At 40.2% G+C, this 23,501-nt stretch overlaps 3 protein-coding genes and 1 long non-coding RNA gene across 4 annotated transcripts; 2 read left to right on the top strand and 2 right to left on the bottom strand.

The window, feature by feature from the left end:
- Positions 1-4,577: 4,577 nt before the first annotated feature.
- LOC119027401 lies at positions 4,578-5,571 on the bottom strand. Its single transcript, XR_005077374.1, has 2 exons — positions 4,952-5,571; positions 4,578-4,843 (listed from the first exon to the last, which is right to left on the bottom strand). It is a non-coding gene; the product is annotated as an uncharacterized LOC119027401 (long non-coding RNA).
- Positions 5,572-7,481: 1,910 nt separating this feature from the next.
- On the top strand, positions 7,482-9,890 carry LOC119027398 (complement C1q-like protein 4). Its single transcript, XM_037112572.1, has 3 exons — positions 7,482-7,600; positions 8,246-8,374; positions 8,810-9,890. Exons 1-3 carry the CDS (start codon positions 7,588-7,590, stop codon positions 9,082-9,084), a joined length of 417 nt encoding a protein of 138 aa, XP_036968467.1. The 5' UTR covers positions 7,482-7,587; the 3' UTR covers positions 9,085-9,890.
- Positions 9,628-23,025, bottom strand: LOC119027396 (E3 ubiquitin-protein ligase TRIM39-like). The gene is made up of 10 exons (XM_037112570.1): positions 22,872-23,025; positions 22,699-22,786; positions 20,263-20,861; positions 19,293-19,388; positions 18,733-18,966; positions 18,225-18,372; positions 18,100-18,126; positions 17,763-17,938; positions 15,217-17,675; positions 9,628-9,695 (listed from the first exon to the last, which is right to left on the bottom strand). Exons 3-9 carry the CDS (start codon positions 20,848-20,850, stop codon positions 17,304-17,306), a joined length of 1,641 nt encoding a protein of 546 aa, XP_036968465.1. The 5' UTR covers positions 20,851-20,861; positions 22,699-22,786; positions 22,872-23,025; the 3' UTR covers positions 9,628-9,695; positions 15,217-17,303.
- LOC119027397 (complement C1q and tumor necrosis factor-related protein 9A-like) lies at positions 12,913-15,206 on the top strand. Its single transcript, XM_037112571.1, has 3 exons — positions 12,913-13,024; positions 13,494-13,622; positions 14,766-15,206. The coding sequence occupies exons 1-3, from the start codon at positions 12,922-12,924 to the stop codon at positions 15,044-15,046; spliced, it is 513 nt and encodes a 170-aa protein (XP_036968466.1). The 5' UTR covers positions 12,913-12,921; the 3' UTR covers positions 15,047-15,206.
- Positions 23,026-23,501: the final 476 nt, after the last annotated feature.

The raw sequence follows: 23,501 nt of genomic DNA, 5'->3' as shown, positions 1-23,501 counted from the left end.
GTTTGTCACTTTTATATAGTGAATATTTTCAAATTTGTGTTTTTACTTAATATTTTTATAGTTCTCTGCTCTTGTTACTTAAGTATTTTAAGCTAAATAAATTATTTATACAGGTTTGTGCACTTTAAAAGTAACATTTATAGTGTTTTAATAAAAATTACATGTTTGTGCAAAAAGTGGCCTTTTTTTTGGGTAGGGGGGCGGTGTGAGTCTCGCCCGGGGAGTAATTCAGTGTCGAACCGCCACTGCTTCTGAAACCGTAACATGTCCCCGTCTGGAGTGACTTCCTGTGAAGGGGCCGACTGAAACAGCGTATTATTTAGTGACACACTGACATCTAGTGGAATCTTTCAGCTTAACATACCTTAACTGAGTGCTAGAGATGTATCAGGTTCAGTTCAACACATTCTTCATGATATAGAAGGTACTAAACTGTCAGGTGCTGGCTGGTCATAAGTTTGGGCCAAGATTTCTGCATGTGGCCTTCTACAGCTCCTATTGTCTGCATGGCTGTCTCAAAGCCATTGGTGGACATGATACTTACACTCAGTGTCCCTATGCCTCCTTGTGTCAACCCCCTTTGGTCTGTTGGGAGGGTGCAGGAGATTTTTGAGTTGATGTTGTGTTTGAGAGGAAGCAGCACAGGTGTCTTACCAATGAAACATGTGTCATCCTCTCTATCTACGGAGCCCTGGAGGTGACATGGATGGGCTTTTTTTTAAAATCTCGCATGCGCGTCTTACTATCTTGCGCGTGCAAGATATTAATTCATGTGCATTTTGGTGTAATTAAACAGTGCACTCGGTTAATTGCAGTCTTGTTATCATGGATCGAGACCATCTATTATGCTAACCATGATGATGGAGGAGTTGTCAAGGTTATAGTAGTTTGGTTATAATGAATTCATGAAATAACATTGCAGCAGTGACTATAGTCCAGGGCACTGCAGAGGATGTACTGCGTGAGGGAGGGGGGCTACCAGCAGCGTATGCAGGAGCGCGATTGACACTTCTCAGACCCTCCCCTTGGCTCTGATTGGTTTTGTTCATCTGGGGTTGGAATCAGGTCCAAGATGGTGGATCACCACTTGCTTCTTTGACAGGAGAGAACAAAGAAACAACGGTGGTGCTCACGTCATGTACTCAGTGATGTCACTTATGGGTGTGATATGCTCTAAGCTGAAGGAGTGTGTGTGTGTGTGCGTGTGTGTGTCATGTGATGCCAAGTTAGAGAAGATGGTTGGTTGCATGCAAAGACCCTGAGTTTGTGTGAAGCATGAGTCAACTAACGTCAAAATTATCTATAGCAAATCACCAATAACCTGACCTGAGATTCCAGTAACACTAACCAAGTTGCTGACTTGCTTTGTGTTCCTTGGATTGTGTAGATAGCTGGTAAGTTATGTGTTGCAGCTGCTGCTGACTAAGCTGGAATTCTAGTAGGACCTTGTGTCACCCACCACACAGAGCGGCGATGTCTGTGAAATCGTCAGTTCTCATGATAAAAATGATCTTGTTATCTCAGGAAAACATTTGTTTCTCAGTGATATTGATACAAGTAACTTGTGATCTCGAGTAATCAAATAAAATGTAACTCATTATCAGGATAAAACTGACTGTTCAGGGCTTCAGTAGTTTTTTCCCTGTAGGAACTAACCCATTTCTAACTGAATACTTTGAGATATTGCTCAATACCTGGTCAAACATCAGTAAACCAGTAAACTGGGTGGCGCCCTGCAGGCCCACATTTTCCCAAGAAAATGTTCAAAAATCAATTTTCTGTTGTTAATTAAGTGTCAATTAACAAACAAAATAAGGGGAATTCAATTGCGAGGGCAGTGCACCACATGCACATTGAAAGCACCAGATAATCTATAATTAAAACAAGTGTGTGTGTGTGTGTGTGTGTGTGTGTGTGTGTGTGTGTGTGTGCAGCTTTTGTTAAGACACTGATGTTGATTAAACCTTGTGAAACAACACCTCCTGAAACTCTGAGCCGACATTTTCTCAAGTATGGCCACAAGCATCTATTTATAGCCGTAATCATACCCAGCATCTAGAAGTGCCATTCTCATGGCTTAAATTCTCTCAGCTTTGCCTCATTTGACTTGTCGGTCTGCATTTGTTTGTAGGTTTGTACGGATGAATGCGCACTGTACTGTTTATTTTAAGCACTTTATAACTGTGTGAGTTAAAAAGTGCTACACAACTAAAGCTATTTTTATTATTATCAATACCATTAATTAACATAGTTACTGCCATCAGTCAAAAACAGCTCAGTTTTCACTTGTCTGAAGATGATGATCCAACAGTGTTTTTAAATTGTTTATTTCACTCAAGAAATAGGAGAATCTCGTCAACCCATAAAAGAACAATTAATGCTTTGGTTAATCAGAGAAAACGTCATTCACAATCATGAAATTGGAATCAGGGTTGTATGTCTGTTTGATGTTAACAGATCAATACTATGTGTACGAGTCATAAGTCATTATTAAGAGGAGATATTTTTGTGACTATGCAGAACTTTTTAGGAAAATCCTTCAGACTCCCGTAACATTTACATACGTAACATTTTCTTGGTGAACTCTAGTCTTCATATATTTTGACCTATTGACTTCATAATCAATCAGCTCTCAGACCACATAGTGGATACAGGAAGTTGACATTGACGTCCTTTGCATGCCTGGATGTGCGATGGTGCGAGGGCCTGCTCATCACTGTTTGCAGTTTTTGTTAACTCCTTGTGAATGCCAGTATAACAAGTTCGTGGAGGCTGTAAATTTCCTGGAACTTAATCAGCTAGATTGCTAATTGGATAAGAGACAGGCGTGACAAAACATCAATCGAACAACATAAAAGCAACAACGGAGATCCTCTGAGTCACAACTCCAGAGACGAGCAGAACGAGAGAGGAACAGTCTGCCTGCCATCCCAACACGAGTGATCAACCAACCGAGATGACGGGTAGAGTCAAACTTTTTCTTTAAAGACTTTATTGAAAAGTATTTTCAAGAGCAACTTTCAAGTTTATCTCTTAGGTTGATCAACTTGCACAAACTGGATTTGACAAAGAGATCATTTGTAAAATAATAACGGTAATAAAAATAGATTCCAGTGCCGGTTGTGTCACTGATGAGGATGAAACATATCCTTATTCATATATGTGTGTTCTGAGATGAAATACACAAGATAAATAGAAAAGAAATGCTTCAACAAAGTAGTCTAACAAGGGTGTTTTGTTTTATGTAGGGAAAGTGGCATTCTGTGCAGTGTTAGATACTGTTGGGGTCTATGGACCCTTTGAAAAAGTCTGCGATGTGCCCTTCAAAAAAGTGATTACAAACATCGGCAACTGCTACGACTGCTCTACAGGTAAGGACATCACAAGCAACCACAATCATAGTCAGCCTTTAAATGTTTATTGTCCGTATTGTTGAGATATTTGACATACTGACCTGATGAATATACAGTGTATCCTACAGTTGAATGCTCTCTTGTTTTCACAGGTGTCTTCACTGCACCTGTTGACGGTGTTTATTATTTCAGCTTCTTCTATCATGCTGGAGGAAAGACTCCATCAGGGCTGCAACTGGTCAAGAACTGCCAGATGATCGTTCAGTCAGGTGATCATGGATCCAAATATGACACCGCTGATAACGGAGGAAATGCAGCTGTCCTGCAGCTGAATCAAAACGATAAGGTTTTCATGCAGCTCCCCGAAAATCATCATGTCTGGGGAGGTGGAGACTCCACCACCTTCAGTGGGTTTCTGCTCAGTTAAATTTGAGGATGGATGACTCGAGATGATTCCAACAACCTGAGATCAATGATGAACCTGATCTGTTACCATTCAAATGTGCATTTAGACTAAAATGGCTGCTGAAATTGATATTGTGCTTCGATATTACACTGCTTATATACACTTTAAGTGAGGCTCACAGGGACTTACCATGATTTTGTCCCCTTGCGTCTGATCTGCATTTAATTGGCTGTTTCAAGTCGAGTCTAATCAAATCAGATTTTCCAGATGAAACTCAAATATTGAATATTAAATCATTGATCTCAGGTGTGAGGGAACTTCCTGAGTTCTTTCCAGTATACTTCAGCTTTTGCTTGCTGTCTTATATATCCACCGTGATATTACAATGTTTAAGTTGTTGGGAAACTAAATACAAGTAAACTCATTATAAAGGGGTTGAGCCTGGAGGGGGTTCAGACCTCTTCCTGTGTGTCTGTACAACAAGAGGAAATATGTGTGGAGGAGTTTAAGGAGCAGGTGCAGGTGGAGGATGTTTGAGATGTTGTGATGTACGAAGGAGGAAGAACAATGTGTCTTCAACCTGGAAAATGTCACGACCAGGTAAAGAAAGGCTGAATAACAGCTTGAGTGAAATCATGTCCATCCTGTTGTTGTCTACAGTTAATGTGTGTTATCTCAAAGTGCTGTAAGAAGTGAGGAGAGACTGCCTCTCCTCAGTCATGTCTGTGTTCTGCTGCTGACGGCTGCTGATGCAACAATAAACATCTGACAACACTGAGGAGCAATCTGTTTCATTTAAGTCGAAGCATGCAACGTTGACTTCCTCATCTCAAACAATTTATTGAAACGAAAGCCAACAGCAGTGGTGGAGATACCACAACAACACATGTCAGTGTCTCAGTAAGGTCACTGAGGCTCTGGGGCACAAAGTTAGGAGCCTCAACACGGCGACTCAGCTGATCCTATAGGTTTTCTATAGACTTCAGGTCTGAAAGTGCCGGTCACTCCATCTGAGGTACACTGGTCTCCAACAGCCGTTCCCTAATGAGCTGAAGCATCGTTGTCCATGAAGATGAAATTAGGCCTGTGTTGTTCATGCAGGGGCACAATGACTGGATTAATGATGTTATTCAGGTAGTATGGGCTTGTCACTGCACAAAGTGTAGGGCAGCTCTGTACCGACTAGACACACCTGCCCACACTGTAACACCACCAGCACCACCAAAGGCTCGTCTGGTGGGATGTGGCCAATGGACGTCCACTTCTACGCCTTTCTGTGACTCTTCCAGTCTCTCTGTTGCAGCCTGCTGGTGACACTCTGTGACACTCTAAGCTCAGCGGCCACTTCTGTCTGAGAACATCCTTTTTGAAGCCTCTCAATGGCGAAGTACTGTTGATCAGTTGTTAGGTGTCATCTTGGTCTCATGGTGTCAAAATGTCAACAGCGTGATGAGGAGGACTGTTTAAATACCAATTCTAACCCAGGAAATGTATTGGTCGGTTCATGGATCAAACACCTGTTGTGAATTTTGCCGTTAAGCTCCTTGTTAGAGAACAGCGAGTTGTGCAGAAAGTACTGAAACGCTGAACTGTTGGACAGGACCACTCAGAAGTTTAGAGAAGGTAACATTAAGTTCACCTGTAAATGTTATAGTGGATTTTAGGTTCATCCAGAAATTTCCCCCGAAAGCCAAATATCCCTGACTTTTTGTGAGTAGCGTAGATCTGCTGGGAAGGTCTGGGTATCAGAGCAGGTGCTGATTATACTCACTGTGCTGCAGCAAAGCCACGTCCAGCCTCACCAAGCTCCTCTGAAACATAAAGCACAGAAACAGACCACAACGTCCAATCATAGCAGAGCGAGGACAGAGGAGACAGTGAACGCTGCAAGAAAATGAACTTGTAAACCCAAATTGGGAAATATTATATAATAAAGAAAACCTTGACAGAGCATATGAAATATTCCTCAGGGTATTTAAGATACATTTACATTCAAAATTGTTTCTTTTGCTCAAGAAGAAGGAGAACCTTGTAAACCCATAAATGAATCCTTCAGTTAATCAGAAAATGTGTTTTTCAAGATTCAGAATCACCAACTTTGGATTTGTTGCTGTATGTGAGGTTGTATGTGCATTGTTTTTACCACAAGGGGGCAGATTAAACTGACACATGACATGATGTGTGGATGTTTGTGTGCCTGGTGCTGTTGTGCTGACAGCTTGTAGACGGTTCGGCCGGTCTGATGAAATCATAAAAGTGAACGCTTCTCTGCACCATTAATGCCGTCGCCATCGCTCTTCACCAGGACTTTATTCTGTCAACAGAATACATGTTGTGTGGCTGATGATGTTTTCAGAGACTAAATACATTCATTTTCTAAACTTTATACATCGTAGTGATACTTTATTGCTGTTACATCCTCTTCCACCTTTAGGTTCCTGCAGTTTTTGGGCTCTCTCTCATCCCAGCGGTGCCTCCACGCTGTGTGTGTGTGTGTGTGTGTGTGTGTGTGTGTGTGTGTGTGTGTGTTTGTGAGCATATTTTTGTTCACGCCAATGTAAATATATCTGCTGTGCATGTTGCACTGGCTTGTTTGATGAAAAATAAAAAGAGAAATGTTTCAACAGCATGTGTGTGTATCTGAAAATATTGCTGTGCATGTGAACAATCTGAAGAATTCTCTAAAATTTGAACTATGTTAGTATTATGGCAAAGCATACTAAAGATAGGAGTGCTTTTCATTATGCCCAACAGTGTGCAGTTCATTAGACAAGAATCTGTAACATGAATGAAGTGTGTGCCATCTGGTGCAAAAGTTTGATTTTGATAATGTTACACATCATTCTGGTTGCAGTGCTTCATTTTGCAGGATATATGAGGTATTTTGCAGTTTGTGAGTGTGATTTGTCAATTGTGTTGAGCATTTTGATGAAACCAGCCTAGTTTGGAAAATTGTGTTTTAGCAATTGGAAGAAACTGTAAACACAAAATTTCAGATAAATGGTGATTGTTCACCTGTGATACTGATACAAGTAAGTTGTGATTTCGAGAAAATCAAATAAAATGTAACTCATTAACAGAGAAATAATCTGTGTGACTCATGACCCTTCAGGGCTTCAACAGTTATTTCCCTGCAGGAACTTTAACATTTGTAGGTTTTGATAAGGCGTTGGTCGTTCTGTCAACCGATGTTTCTGATGAAATACTTTGAGATATTGCTCAACACCTGGTCAAACTTCAGTAAAGCAGGAAACTGGCTGGTGCAGTTCAGGCCCACATTTTTTGTTCAAAAATCTATCACAGATGATCAGCACTTTAATCTTCAAGACTGCATGAGTTTCAGCCCCCTCAGGTCCATGAGCCAATTTTGTGCACAAGAAGTCACTAATAATATCAGAGAATTTGGCTACATTTTTGCTGAATAATCACCTTCCCAGAAACCCATTTGATATCACTCAGCCTTTGGCTTTTGTAACATTTGTAAAGAAAACTAAATCAAAATGTTTATTTTGTGTTTCTTCTATCTGTTCTTTGGTCACGCTGTCAGAGTGTTTCATAAGAAAACCCTGATAATATTTCCTGTTGAAAGTCCTATAAACCAGTCCACAGGTTGGCACAGCACCTGTTTTCCTCAGAAATGTATTACAGTCATCTTCAAAGTTGTTTTCCCACCACAAAAGATTCTCTGTGATTGGTTAAGAGAGACATGTGACAACAACTTACCATCGATGGAACAATATAAAAGCAGCAGCTGCAGCGATCCTGTTGATCACAGCTTTGGAGACGGAACGAAGACGAGCGAAGAAAGAATCTACCAGCAAATCCACCATGTGTGAAACAGGTGAAATGAGACTTTGTTCTTCAAGATTTGAATTAATAATTTATTAAAGAGCAACTTTTAGTTTTCTGTACCTGTGCAGGAAGATGTTGTTGATTTAAAAGGAAAAACAAAAAAGTGACATTAAGGAATTCAACGGTAATCAATATCAGTGTGGATTCCAGTGCTGGTTTTGATACTGATAAGGTTAAAACATGTTCATATTCATGTGATTCAGTCTTATAATTTTGCGGCTGCTCGGCCTCCAAAGGCCAGAAATGAACAGAAATGAGGAGAAGTAACGTCCATCAGCAAGAAATTGATTCCTAACACTCTGTTGTTTCACTCCACAATGTTCAAAAGATTCAACCTGTACTAAACTTCAACCTACAAGATGCTCTTTAAGTTTTGTTTGTATCGAACAGGATTAGGGTCCCTAAGACAACAACAAGGAAAGACCTCTTTCACAATTTTGACTTTAAATTCAGAATTTTGAGTTCAAAGTCAGAATTAAAGTCAGACTTGTGAAAAACTCAGAACTACATTTTTTTTTTTTTTACAGTGGCCCTAATCCTGTTCTGTATTTTTGTATTGTGATGGAATGCAAAATGTTCTCCAAGAGAAATGCTTAAATCAAAAGACAGGATGAATCTATTTTGTTTCACACAGGCAAAACCAAGGTGGCATTCAGTACACTGATAGAGAAAGGTGGGGCATATGGACCATTCCCCAATGACACAACTCTGGCTTACAACAAAGTGTACACAAACATCGGTGATGCCTACAACAGCTGTACAGGTAAGGACATCACAGCCTAAATCACCTGTAACTGTTAGATTGTTGATACATTTACAAACTAGCTTCATGATTATACTGTAGCTGTATATCATCATTAATATATGTAATCTGATTACTGTGTCTGTTCAAAGTGTAACAGATTATCATGTTTTAAGTTTACTGATCTGACTTGTGCAGTGCCAGACCGATAAAAAAAAACAGTAACCAGTGATATAATAGCCTGTGTTAAAATTGTCCCACAAACATTTTTAATGCTTTCTACCCCCATGAGTGACGTGGATGTAATTGTTCCCATCACTGAATATTACTGCAAAAATTCAGATGCATGTCCAAAAAGTATTCATCTTTGGCTACACACCTCTACCATGTTGTAATTATTACTGTCACATTCAAAGACTTTCAGAGACCCATAAAAATCCTCTGTTGTTTTCACAGGTGTCTTCACTGCCCCTGTTGCAGGTGTTTATTATTTCACCTTCTTCTACCATGCTGGAGGACACCATGCTTCAAAGCTGGAGCTCTTCAAGAACTGTGAGATGATAGTCAGGTCATCTGATCACCAATCAGGCGCTGACACAGCTGATAATGGAGGAAATGCAGTTATCTTGGAGCTGCAACAAGGAGACAAGGTTTATGTGCGCATGCCCAAAAATAATTTTATTTGGGCAGCTGAAAACAGCACCTCCTTCAGTGGTTTCCTGCTCAGTTAAAATCAGAGAGAATCAATGAATTCAGAAAGACATTTCCAAAAATCTGAGATCAATGATGCACTGTTACCATTCAAATGTACATTTATATTAAAACAGGTGGTTGTTGCTGTCATATTACTGTGATCAACCAGAATATAATATCATTATTCCACTGAGTCTAAACTGTTCCATTTACTGTTTCATGTCATGAAAGTGACAATAACTACCACAAGCTGATTGTCCACAGAGGATCAACTTTACCCTCAAGTCCAATTTTGTGCACAGCCACATCAGATTTACTAGATGAAACTCAAACATATTAAACAACAACAACGACATATTAAATCATTGATCTCAGGTGTGAGGGAACCTCCTGAGTTCTTTCCAGTATACTTCAGCTTTTGCTTGCTGTCTTATATATCCACCGTGATATTACAATGTTTAAGTTGTTGGGAAACTAAATACAAGTAAACTCATTATAAAGGAGTTGAGCCTGGAGGGGGTTCAGACCTCTTCCTGTGTGTCTGTACAACAAGAGGAAATATGTGTGGAGGAGTTTAAGGAGCAGGTGCAGGTGGAGGATGTTTGAGATGTTGTGATGTACGAAGGAGGAAGAACAATGTGTCTTCAACCTGGAAAATGTCACGACCAGGTAAAGAAAGGTTGAATAACAGCTTGAGTGAAATCATGTCCATCCTGTTGTTGTCTACAGTTAATGTGTGTTATCTCAAAGTGCTGTAAGAAGTGAGGAGAGACTGCCTCTCCTCAGTCATGTCTGTGTTCTGCTGCTGACGGCTGCTAATGCAACAATAAACATCTACTGAGCATCTGAATAAATGGTGGTTCATGTTTTTAGACGTTAAAAATCACACTGTAATTTTTTTTTCAGCTAGCTTGTATGTATCATTGTTAAATTGTAATAATTATTATCAAGAGTCATTTATTTTGTAGCAAATTCCCGCATTCACATCGGTAACACTTTATGATAAATATTACATGTTAAATCTACAGTCACTTAACTTTAGCTCAGTTTTTTTTTGCTGTTAACAAGCAATGAAATGCTTCATGAACCATTTATTAAACAGGGGTTTATTAACACCAGATGCAACTTTATAATGAACATCAGATAAAATATATAGATGAACTTTACAAAGGGTTATAAACATCAGTTGAAGAGACAGAAGAAAACACAATCCATTTTCATCAAACTAAACATGAAATACAATATCGACCCGGAAAAATAACTTTTTCTTTCACATCAACGGCGATTACTGCTGTTACACAGATGAACTGTTCAACAACACCATCAAGACAGATAAGAAACTGTCATTTCAACACTACAAGCCTGTATGCAAATTTCCACAACATTTAGAATTATTTACGTCGATTTGCACCACGACCATCTAACATACTTGCAATATCAGTAACTTGCATCAACACTGTGAAAGGTGCAGATTTTGAATTAGATGGTTATGAAATGAATTACATAAACAGGGAGAACAAGACTGGAGGAGGTGTGACTGTGTATGTGGACAAAAACTTTCATTTCAAGGTGGAAGAGAGACAACTGCAGCTGGAAAGGTATTAAAATGCTGAACAGTAGAAACATACATGGGAAAAAAAGAAAAATGTAATTGTTCGCTGCATTTATAGAGCACCGGGTTCTGATCTTGTACCTTTCAAAGAATGGATGGAGGAAATGTTTACAGTGTCTGATCAAAAGCTCGTGTTCATCTGTGGGCATTTTGACAAAGATCTGCTTAATCCAAGTAGCCACAAACCAACTGAAGACTTTATCATTACTGTACAGTTTTCTGCAGAAAGCACAGAAACAGACCATAAAGTCCAATCATAGCAGAGCGAGGACAGAGGAGACAATGAAGGCTGTAAAAAAAAAAAAAAAGAGTTACTAAACCAAATCTGTGAAATATTATATGAAGAAGAAAACCTTGACAGAACAAATGAAATATTCTCCAGGATATTTAAGATATATTTGCAGTGAATTCAACAAATGTTAGATTTATTAATGGTGTTTTTTATACATTGGTATTAATTGTTTGACCCTTTTTATACTTATTTTAGTTGGAAGTAGTCCTCATGTCTGGAGAGACTTCCTGTGAGGAGGAAAACTGAAACAGCGTGTTAGTTATTAAGACAGCGACATCTAGTGGAATGTTTCTGCATAACACACCTAAACTGAGCGCTGGAGACGGATCAGGTACAATTCAAGACATAAAAGTCATAATACATTAACGAGTCCATTGCTGAACATGGTTGTACAGTCCTGAGTTCCTTTGTAAACACAGGAGGGAGTCAGATAACGATAATGAAAATGAGGTGGATTTATTGACAGTACTTTAACACAGGAGACTGTTTGCTTAGTATATCAATAAATCAGCCGTAGTTTCTTTTTTCTGATGTAACCATGAAGATGAATGTCTTTAACCCAAACTGTGACCTTGCTAAGCCAACCAAACCTCGTTCTCTACCAGTGCTGAAACAAACTCTACACCTCCGCTTGTCGACACATTTCACTTATAGTGCTTCATGCAACATGAATATGGGGTATTGGTTAGACTGGGTATCAATAATAATTAATGATTATCAGAGATTATTATTGATAATGATCTCCTCGGGGCACCACTCTTGATGAAGGGAAAGGATAGCAAATTCACCAAATCAGTCTCACAAAAGGTGCTAAACTGTCAGGTTCTGACTCTGATAACTAATTATGTAATTGCTGATAACAGTCGAAGGGTTTTGGAATCCTTCAATCAAGACATTCAAAACATTCAATCAAGTACTAAATAGACAGCATGATGGTTCAAAAGAGTTTCATTAAACACGAAGATTAAAACACACAATCTAACTAACATTTACTATATGCAGGTGTGTGTGTGTGTGTGTGTGTGTGTGTGTGTGTGTGTGTGTGTGTGTGTGTGTGTGTGTGTGTGTGTGTGTGCAGCCTTTCTTAAGGCATTGATGCTGATTGCACAATGTATCATAAAACATGTGAAGCAACGCCGCCCGAAACTCTGTGATCTGACATTTTCTCAAGAATAGCCACAGGCACGTTCATTGTCACGATCATTCCCGGCATCGTGAAGTGCCATCAGTCAAAAAAGGCTCTTGGAACAGCATGTTCATGTTTTTACTTGTGTGACGATGCATTTTCAGGTAATCCAACATTGTTTTTAAATTGTTTCCTCCGCTGGTGCTGTTGTGCTGACAGCTTGCAGACGTTTGGGCCCGCCCAGAAATTACAGTGCACACACGAGACTTAGCTGACAGTTCATCTGCAAATAAACATATCTTTTATCAATGACTGGATACAGAAGTGTCCCTCGTATCATTACAAGTGTGTTAAAACTGAATTGATAAATTTTTAATACTATTAATACTACGTGATTGAGAGGAGATATTTTTGTGACTCTTTCAGGAAATCCTTCAGACTCTTACAACTCGGGTCAGATTTATGGGTTGATTTAAGGATGTCAGGCTGTTATGTGCGTCCTTTGGCTTTTGTCTGTTTACTATCTCTATGGAAAACTAACTCAAAATGTTTATTGTAGGTTGTGTTCTGTTTTTTCCTTGGTCACGCTGTCACAATATTTCATGAGAAATACTTGATGAACGTTCTGTAAATCAGTGCGCAGGTTGACACAGCATCCCATTTTCCTGAGAAATTTCTTAATCACCTTCGGAGCCAGCATGTGGGTTTTCCCACCACAAAAGATTCTCTGTGATTCGTTAAGGGAGACATGTGACAACAACCTCCCATCGATGGAACAATATAAAAGCAGCAGCAGCGATCCTGTTGATCACAGCTTTGGAGACGAGCAACGACGAGCGAAGAACATGTGCTCCTCCAAACCCAATATGAGTGATCTGGGAAAATCCCTGTATGCCATGGCAGAACAAGTGACAGCTTTCGAAAACAGGCTGAAGACACTGGAGGAAGGTAGAATGAGACTTTTTATTCTTCAAGATTTGAATTAATCATTTATCAAAGAGCAACGTTTAGAAGAAAGAAAAACAAAAAAGTGACATTAAGGAATTCATTAATGGTAATCAATATCAGTGTGGATTCCAGTGCTGGTTTTGACACTGATAAGTTTGAAACTTGTTCATATGCATGTGATGAACCTCAATCTTATGATTGTAAAAAAGCTGCTTGGCCTCCAAAGGCCAGTAATGAACAGAAATGAGGAGAAGACTTTACATTCAGAATCCTGAAATCAAAGTCAGAATTAAAGTCAGACTTGTGAAAAAAAAATGTCGGAACTACATTTTTTCTTTTTTTTTTTTGCAGTGTCCTGAACCTCTTTCATGTGTTTGTAATGTCACGAAAAACAGAATGTTCTACAAGAGAAATGCTTCAATATAACAGGATGTTATACATGTTATACAAACTATTTTGTTTCACACAGGCCAAACCAAGGTGGCATTTGGCACTATGTTGGAGAAAGGTGGTGTTTATGGACCATTCAAGAGAGACATAACTCTGGAGTTCAACAAAGTGTTCACAAACATCGGTGATGCCTACGACAGCTCCACAGGTAAGGACATCACATGCAGCCTAAATCACAAGGTTTAAGTTTACTGGTGATTCGTCCAGTGCCAGGCCAAATAAACCAACAGTAACCAGTAATATTATAGTTTATATTAACGAAGTGTCTCGGTGCAACGTAGCAGTAAAAACTTGACGTGTAGTTTCATTAATCTGAGCATTCATACTCATGTAAAGACGTAGGTGGGACTTTTTTCCATGATAGATTACTCACTGAATCAATTTACACATGGTTAGTTTTTTTTTTCATTATCTTCAAACATGTTTTCTGAAGCTGGATGAAATGGCAAAATGTCGACTTACTGATAACATGTGGTGACAATAAACAACTAAATAGTTACATAGTAGCATATGCAACAAAAGTAAATGCTCAAGGTACTGTGAGACAAACTACAGTCAAATATTACAATAAGGACGAGAAATAAATAAATGAATAAATGAAATAAGAATAACAACAAGCGTCCTTGGCATCATCAGGAATAACAGTAAGACTTTTGCTAATATTAGCCAGCAGTGTGTCCCAAGGTTTATGGAATGCTGTCAAAGATCCCTTCTGTGAAAACCTTAACTTCTCTAACTGTAGAGCAAAAACAGCCGTCAGGGAGTTTGGTTCTAAATTTGTGTTCAGAGCCTGTTTGAGGGTTTGGAATATATCGGACCAAAAGCTGGTCAGTCTCAGAACATGCGTGCATGGTCGGCTGGGAGCTGCTTACAATGGTTACAGGCGTCACTGTGACTGGGATATATCTTTGCCAGTTTAGCGCTGGTGAAATGGGCTCGATGAAGCACCTTCCACTGCAATAGACTGTGCCTGGCACATATGATGAAGAGTGGATCAGTTTTTAAATGTCCCTCCACTGGACCTTGGTGATACCTACCCCCAAATCTTTTTCCTGTGCATTTTTAGGAGCTACAGTGAGGGCTGGACTCAAAATTGCAATCTTATCCAGCAACATTTTTAATGCTTTCTACACCCGTGCATGAAGTAGATGCATTCATTTCCTTTACTGAATGTTACTGCAAAAAGTATCCATCTTTGGCCACACACCTCTATCATGTTGTAATCATTAATGTCAGATTCAAAGCCTTTCAGAAACCAATGAAACTGATGAATTCTCTGTTGTTTTCACAGGTGTCTTCACTGCACCTGTTGCAGGTGTTTACTATTTCACCTTCTTCTATCAGGCTGGAAAAAATGCAGCAAAGCTGGAGCTCTTCAAGAACAGTCAGGTTATTGTCCGTACAACAGAGGACAAAGCTTCCTATGACACAAGTGATAGTGGAGGAAACGCAGTTGTCCTGCAGCTAAAGGAAAGAGACGAGGTTTATGTGCGCATGGCTGAAAATTGTGAGATTTGGGCAGGCGACTACCACACCTCATTCAGTGGTTTCCTGGTCACTAAGGATCAGTGAGAACCGATGAATTCAGAAAGATGTTTCCAGCAACCTGAGATCAACCTTGCAGTGACTGTTACTATTCAACAGTGCAGTTAGATTAAAACAGATGGCTGTTGCTGTCATATTATCTGTGATCAGCCAGAATATATCATCATTCCATTGAGTCTGAACTCTTCCTCTTCAACCTGGAAAATGTCACGACCAGGTAAAGAAAGGCTGAATAACAGCTTGAGTGAAATCATGTCCATCCTGTTGTTGTCTACAGTTAATGTGTGTTATCTCAAAGTGCTGTAAGAAGTGAGGAGAGACTGCCTCTCCTCAGTCATGTCTGTGTTCTGCTGCTGACGGCTGCTGATGCAACAATAAACATCTACTGAGCATCTGAATATTGCCTCACCTGGTTTTGGTGTACAAACTCTCCTCTGCACTCCACAGTTTTCATGGCATGCACAGATAACAATAAGTGAAGGTGTTTCAAGTACAGAACATCATCTTTGATAAGAAACTTGGATGTCATATTCATGAAAGCCCTGAGAGGCAAATGTACATTTTTAGTCTCACCACTTTAATCAACCTGTTTTCAGCCTCAACAAGCAGTTTAAAAAACTCAAACTTCCTGTCAGGCTCTAAAAAGCAGGTTAGAAGTTGACCTGATAGCACTGTTCTCACTGAATGCTTTCCTCTATTTCCTCCGTGCTTGGTTGGGAATGCTGCCTGTAAGAATGCAAAGAACATGCAAGGTCCGTCTGGACTGATGCAAAGGTTTTGCAAAACAAAAAGGGTTTCTCTGCCAGGAGTAAAATCAGCAATCCTTCTCCATTTAAACAAAACAAATTGTAGATTGAAACTTGCTGGTCAGGGTGTTATGATTTTTTTGACAGACCTGTAACCTGAACTGAGGTTAAAGTCACCCAGACCTTGTTTGCCTATTTAGTGTCTAAAATGAGTTAAAAATCTGATTTGTAAATACAGTGAGGTTATAACACAATCATAAGCATTATTTTTCCAACATGTAATAAGTCTTTTAAAGGAGACGTATACTTCAGTGTGTTTATGGTTTCTTGTGCATGTAAAAGGTCTTGAAAGTTAAAAAGGTCAAAGTCTGCTCTAACAGAAGCTCCTCTCTCCCACAGAAAACACAGCTCCTTAAACGCCTCATCAGTAGTCCCACCTTTAATTCTGTGACTTTGTTACATCACACTACACCACCGCGCCACACATTTGCATAATGTATTCCAGGTGGCTAGTTCAGCACTTAAGAATTGATTTAGCACAGATGCTCTGTTATTGTTAGAGGGGCGGCTCAGGCGCGTGTGTGCCGACCAATCAGAACAGACCTGGTATTCAGGAAGGAGGGCATTAAAGAGACAGGAGCTAAAACAGAGAGTTTTGGGCATTAATTCATATAGAACTAGTCTAGCAGCAACCCAAAATAACATTTTGAACCTGAAAATGAGCATAATATGTCTCCATTGAGTTATGATGAAAAAACCAAAAAACAACTACATTACTCACTACCAATACAAATGGTGTTGTTTTTATTTATACGTGTGATAGTTTTGTTTTCATTTGAGATAAATCCAGTGCAAAATACCACATATAACGGCATATGACATTAAAAATATCTTATTTATTTATTTTTTATGAATACATATTGTTTAAAATCTTAACTGAATCATATGTTCTTGTGTATTGATATTAGGACTATAAGCCAACGTTCTATAGGGTCATTCAATGCTAGCTGACCCAGTGACGGGATACAGTAACGCAGAATAAACATTTGGTTGCAAGATACTGAAAACTAGTTGAGATATGAATTTTGAAAATGACAGATTCTTCATTCCAGTTACAAATGATTTATTCTTCATAATCGGATCACTGTAAACATTCTCATTCTTTACTTTAGTAAATGTATGTCTTGGATGTAATAGTTGGATAAAAATATTTGTTGTTGAATTGTTGAGGTTTTAGAATTCTCATACAAAGAATCACAGAAAAAAATGATTAAATCGAGCTCTGAGTGCCAAACCTAAAACATTTATTACTGTAAAAGTATTTGGAGTAGCATTATGCATTTTAGGCATAAATAGAAACATTTTACAAGAGCTGCACAAACAATATCCATCCAACCCGACATGTACAGCTCAGACATTAATACAGTTCAAGGTTGTGATAGTTGCCTGGAGGATTAAAATCTTAAAAAACTACTTGTGTACGCACAGTAGAAACCCAGATACTTCGCTGAGTCACCGTCCAAGCCTCACCCTCAGGTCTATGTCTCATGACTAACATCTGTGATAACCAGCGGCGCTGTGTTCTTCCCTTCATCGCAAACGCCCGGGCTGAAGAAGGGAAAGATCCTCTCTGAGAACAAACACCCGGTGAAGGTGTAGATGTGAGACCTGGTCTCCACGTTAAAGAACGACACAGTCCCGTCCTCGTAATCCACAAAGATTCCGATGGTCTTCGGCTTCTCCTTGAGGGAAAGACGGACCGAGGGGGAGTCCAACGCCCGATACTCGTCCCCGCTCCTCAGCCGCACCGTCCAGTAGCCGTTCTCTGGCTTTGAGGTGATCATCCCCTTCCTGTTGACCGACTCTTTGACCACACCCAGGTCCCAGAAGGTCTTTGCTCCCACTGCAACCTGATTGCCGATGCAAGAGGACATGTTCAGCTACATCTCTTGGCAGCTGTTTTTTACGACATGCAAATCATCGACTTAGACGCTCACCTGGAAGTAGAACCTCCCTGACAGGAAGCCTCTCTTGCCCACAACGCAGATGACGGGGTCAAACCGCTGGGGGTTGTCAGGAACGATGTGCAGCAGCTCGCCGCGGCCCGCCTGCTTTCCGTCGGCTGATAGGACGATGTTTGGATGGGCGGTGTCTGCGTCTAAAACTACGTCGACTATGGGGGAAAGAAACAGAGGTTAATAAAAACTAATAGCAGATCTACTACAAATACGACTTTTACGTCCACCTCTGCTGGTACTGCTCGTTTTTCAAGACTCTGAAGAAGACAAACCTGAAAATATTTGACACACATGAGCATGTTGAATTTGGTCTCACCTGCGTATTTCTGCATCTTCTTCATCTCTGTCAGAAAGATAAACATGTTGTATGAGTTTATTTGCAGTTTAGATGAGAGGCCCTGTTCATGCCTGTTATTCTTATTTGTCTGTGTTTGACTTTACCTTCCTTCTTCAGACTGTCCAGCTCATTGCTCAGGGTGTCGTTTACTTTAGACAGCGCTCTCCTCACCGTCCCCACGCAGAGCTCAGGGTGGACGCCGATCTCCTTCCACTCCCTGGTGGGTGGAGGTGAGGTAAGCGAGGGAAACCTCTGCGAGAAGTGAAGATATTTGAATATTACTGTATTGATTGAAATAACACGTTGATTTTTTTTGTCTTAAAACCATTACCGATATTTTTCAACTAAAAGAGCTGAAATGATTTACTTTCTACCATCAACTGAAAAAACCTGAGTAACGTAAGAGACGTATTTTTGATCAAATCTCCCTTTAACCTCCTTCTACAATCTTCCAATACCTGAATTAGGGCTGAGTGGCTGGAACAAATATCCCCCACAGATAATGTACCCAACTCATACCAATTTTAGGCTTAAATCGACAACTCCCGAGCACAGATACGGAGACAGATACTTGATCTGGTTGAGCAGATGCAGCTAGAGGTTGATTGTAACCTGTAAGAGGCTCAGGTGGTCCTCGGTGTTCCTCAGCTCCTCCAGCTCAGCGCTCCTCCTCTGCAGCTCGGTGATTTCCTGCTGCAGCTCGTTGACGAGCTCCTCCGACCTCCTCTCTGCTGCTCTCTGCTTCTCCCTGATCTCTGTGTTGACCTCAGTCCGTCTCTCCTCGACTGAGCGAATCAGAGACGCGCAGAGACGGTCGCACTCCTTCACCTCCTTCTCGGCACTTATCTGACGGGGTAGACAAAAAATTGACAATGACGTAAGACTGAAAACAAAGTTGAAATACAAGAAATGAACAATAACTTTGAGGAGAAAATGACTCAATAGTAATGACATAATCTGCCCATGCAGCAGCCTCACTTTACATGAGTAGGATAAAAATGCTGTTTTCAGATCAAAATAATTGAGCTCAGAGAATTAACCGAATACCAGAGTCCTTGTAGCGGCTTTAACTTAAACAAAATGCCGGACGATATCTCCAAATCTCCTGCTGATTTAAAACAAAACGGACGACAAACAATGCAGCAGGAATCGACATTTCCGTTACGACTCACCCCGCTGAGCTTCAGACAGTTTTTGATCTCCTCCACTTTCCTCAGACGTTCCTGGATCATCTGCTGAAAGTCCTCCTCGGTCTTCTTCATCTGGACCTGAGCAGGCAGAGCAAAAAGTTGTAACACTGCTAACAAATCACACAGGAAATATTGAGGATTTCACTAAGTACCATGCATCATACAATACTCCTCGTCTGTCTCTTGGTAAACACAAAATAAAACCTCAATCAAAAGATCAACTGAGCCTTGGACTGTCTCACAGCCTGTTTGCCTTGAGATTTTATTCACAACCCGCTCCTTCTCTTGACTGGCTCTGTTGATCTGATTAGCTAAAGTTAGCCCGTGATAAACGGTGACGAACAAATGATTCGTCCAATCTTTTTCTGACGGCACCTTACCAGATGGTTCTTTGTAAATAAGGTTAAAGGAGTCACGTTATCCTTTTTCATGTTTTTTATAGCTTTCAGTTTGTTGTATTGAGCATGTAAAAGGTCCTGCAAGTTAAAAAGTCCAACAGAAGCTCCTCTCTCCCACAGAAAACACTGCTCCTGAAACGCCTCATCAGTGGTCCCGCCCTAAATTTTGTGACTTTATGACGTCACACTACGTCACCATGTACACATTTGCACTATTCATGCCTTGTGGCTAGTTTGACATGTAAGAATTGATTTAGCACAGCTGCTCTGTTATTGTTAGACAGGCTGGCTGAGGCATGTCTGAGCTGACCAATCAGGGCAGACTAGGTATTCAGGAGGAGGGGCCTTAAAGAGACAGGCGCTAAAACACATTGTTTCAGACAAAGGTGGAATTCAGAGCTGCAGCACTGGACAGTTTAAGAAGACTGCTGTGTTTTTTTGAGCATTAAAGCATGTTAACCTGTTGTGGCAGTGACCCAAAACTTCAGTGAAGATGATTCGGCATGCAAAGTGGGAATAGAATGATTTTTGGTCTCTTTTAAAACAGTATGTACCTTCCTCTTTCCACTCTCGTCCTCTATTGTAACAGCCTGGTGATCTTTGTGCTCGGTCTCGGTGCAGAACTGGCACACACACTTCTGTTCGTCCCTGCAGAACATCTCCAGCAGCCTCTCGTGCTTCTTACACATCCTGTCCTGCAGGTTCTTCGTCGGCTCGATCAGCTTGTGGAGCTTCAAGGTGGCAACTCTCCAGTGAGGCTCCAGGTGGGCCTCACAGTATGAGGTCAGACACACCAGACAGGACTTGAGGGCCGGCACCTGCAGCGACGTCGCGGCGCAGACATCACACACCACCTCACCTGGCTTGGCTGTGGACAGCAGTGAAGCCGAAGAACAGATTATAATCTTCTTAAATGTGTCCGCCAGCTCTTTGAAGGCCGTGTTGATGCTTATTTCAGGCTGGGGGTCGAATGTTTTGTCACAGGTGGGGCATTGGCAGATGTCGCTGCTGTCCCACACATTCTGGATGCAGGCCTGGCAGAAGTTGTGTCCGCAGGGGGTGGTGACCGGGTCGGTGAAGACCTGCTGACAGATGGAGCACTGGAACTGCTTTTCTGGTAACATGTTACCTGAGGAGGCCATTGTCTGCAGAACTGTTAAAAACAGGACGTTGTGTGATCAGATCAGGAAGATCTTTGATAGAGGAAGTACATGCAAAGATTTATACATAGAATGAATACAAACTGGTTGATATCAGACTGAACTTACTAGGAAAAATATGTGATATTTAGCAGTGAAAATACATAAAATGAAAGGTTAGCAGAGTAAAAACACGGCTGACCACCCTCCAGTTGTTTATTTATCATTTATTACCATAAATGTGCAACTATGTGGACCTGTGCACAACTTGAAATTCAGGACTCACACCCTTCACAGTTTGGTGTGCTCAGTGTATTAGTCATTGTTTCCACTGCTGAATACACACACCATACACACCCACACTTCCCACAGAAAATAATTACACCAGTGCAGACACTTCCCATTGCCAGTGGAGAAAAAGCTATTCATGATGACAAAAAAAAAAAAAAAAGATAAGTACTGCTTGCTTCCAAAATCAATCCCCCTTGCGAGACAATAAAAATCTGGATCTGGCTGTTATGGTTGTGATGTGCGTCTGTTTTTGAAAGGTATTTGTAAGTCAAACGATTGCTGGCAAACAATTCAGAGCAGGTATAGCCTAGCAACAATAACCAACAATCCTTTGTAAATTAAGCTATTATTTTATATCATTTATACAAGCACATTGAGAACTTTTTTGTTTCGGAGTTAGCAGTGTTTATGCAGTTTGGACTGAATGTGAAATATACATCTATGCTAACCTTACACGAGGCTATTTCAATTATTCTTTGTCAGTAGCATGACATTTTTCTAAATGATGTTTAATTTTTGTTGAATGTAGTCTAAAATCTTTGACATTTTCATTATTAAACAGCAATTTTGAATATGTCTTTCTCTTCTATGTAAACAGGTCATATAGTAGCAAGCTAATATTAGCGTTTCCAAATAAAGTTGGTTAATCAAAGCAGCTACACTGGTAGTTACTAGGTGTACATTTTTTGCAATCTCTTCAAAATAATTAGTTTATTTAATGGTGTGTAGATCCAAATACTACTAGGCAAAGTCTGAACGAGTGAATGATGCTGCATTTGAAAACATACGCTAGTTATCTACCTGAACACAGAGGCTAAGCTAGCTTGACAGATGTCATTTAGTTGTCACTGACATTTTTTACCAGGTCTGTGTATACTATCTTTTTTCATATATACAATCTAAAACTGTCCAACTGGCCATTTCTGCATCAGGTCAGATATTTTTTTTAACCTATTTTCCACTTCAATGTAGCCTAAAAGGGTCAAATAAGCAAGCTAACTTTAGTTTCATAATCCCTAATTGAGCTAACTGAAAACACAGGCTAAGCTAGCCCCTGTGTAGCTACTATGGAAATGGAAGGAATGTTACTGTCTTGCTCAAGGGTCACTTAACAAACAGGTCACTAACTTATTCAAAACTTGACCATTTGAGGCATTTTTGTTTTCTCAATATGAAGCTACAGTCATAAGCTTGTTAGCATTGCCAAAAAAAAAAAAAAAAGGAAGCAGTGGACAACAGCTCTGTCTGAAGGTAACCATCACCTCTTAAACTCAATAATCAAGATTTTATATCTTATTTTTAATGCTTCAGAAGTTGAATGATAACGATTAAATTATTGTTTTCTTAGCTTAAGGTACAAATAAAACCAGAGTAAGGCTTGAGGCCTTATACAGACTGTCTCTTACAGTATGACATCTTTCAATGTCATTATAACCAGGAAATATGGTTTATACAGTCATATCAACTTCACTACTGGGCTGCAGTTACCAACACATGCAAAAAGTTCACAACACCAAACAGAAATGTTTTCAGCTCTTACAGCATATTGCTCATACTCACAGATAGTTCTCTGGTCGGCACACTTCTGTCCTCAGTGGTGGCACAGCAGGTGACTGTATGAATGGTCATGAATATATTACAGGGTTACCTGTGGAACAGGAAAATGTCGACGTCAACACAGTTACTCATCAGCCCGGCTGGCCCTCCCCCTCCAGCACCCAGCACTGCTTTACCTGATCTTTAAATAGCAGCATTTATAGCACAGGTTACTATTAGTTAATGAACCAGTAGTGTTATGCTAACATGTTGTTGCAGGAACTGTGTGATCATGAATCTATAATAGTAGCTGTCACACACAGGAGGAGTGTGTGTTTGCCCTGTGGGTGTGGAGTCCAATGGTTAACATTTTCCAGCTGTGACACACCTGAGGTTCACACTGGCCACACTAGCCCGCCTGAGGAATGCTGCAGGCCTGCATTGCATCACAAATCTGTCACGGTTATGGCACAGTCATGGTAAAGTGATTGGCATCAGGCAACAACGTAATTAACATGTCAAATACTTCCTTACTTAGGGCATGAAGAAGAATACATTAAGGCATAGTTGATGTAATCTTTGTTGTTTGACATACAGTTTTCTTGGAACCAGTCCAGTTCTCCTAAACTGGTGGCTCATTTGCAGATTAGAGATCACGTGACATGTGATGGGATCTTTTACAGGCCCATAAAGTAAAAACAGGATGTGCTGTAACTGACCTTAGTGGCTCATTAAAAGACACTTTTAATGACAGAATGTGCGTACTGTACAACATTTAAAGCTGCAGCCCAGTCACCAGGATATCGTATTAGCAGTTAGCGTTTCTG

The sequence above is a fragment of the Acanthopagrus latus genome, chromosome 10 (genome assembly GCF_904848185.1).
Source record: "Acanthopagrus latus isolate v.2019 chromosome 10, fAcaLat1.1, whole genome shotgun sequence".
Classification (NCBI taxonomy): Eukaryota; Metazoa; Chordata; class Actinopteri; order Spariformes; family Sparidae; genus Acanthopagrus; species Acanthopagrus latus.
This window is presented reverse-complemented; position numbering and strand designations above follow the sequence as displayed.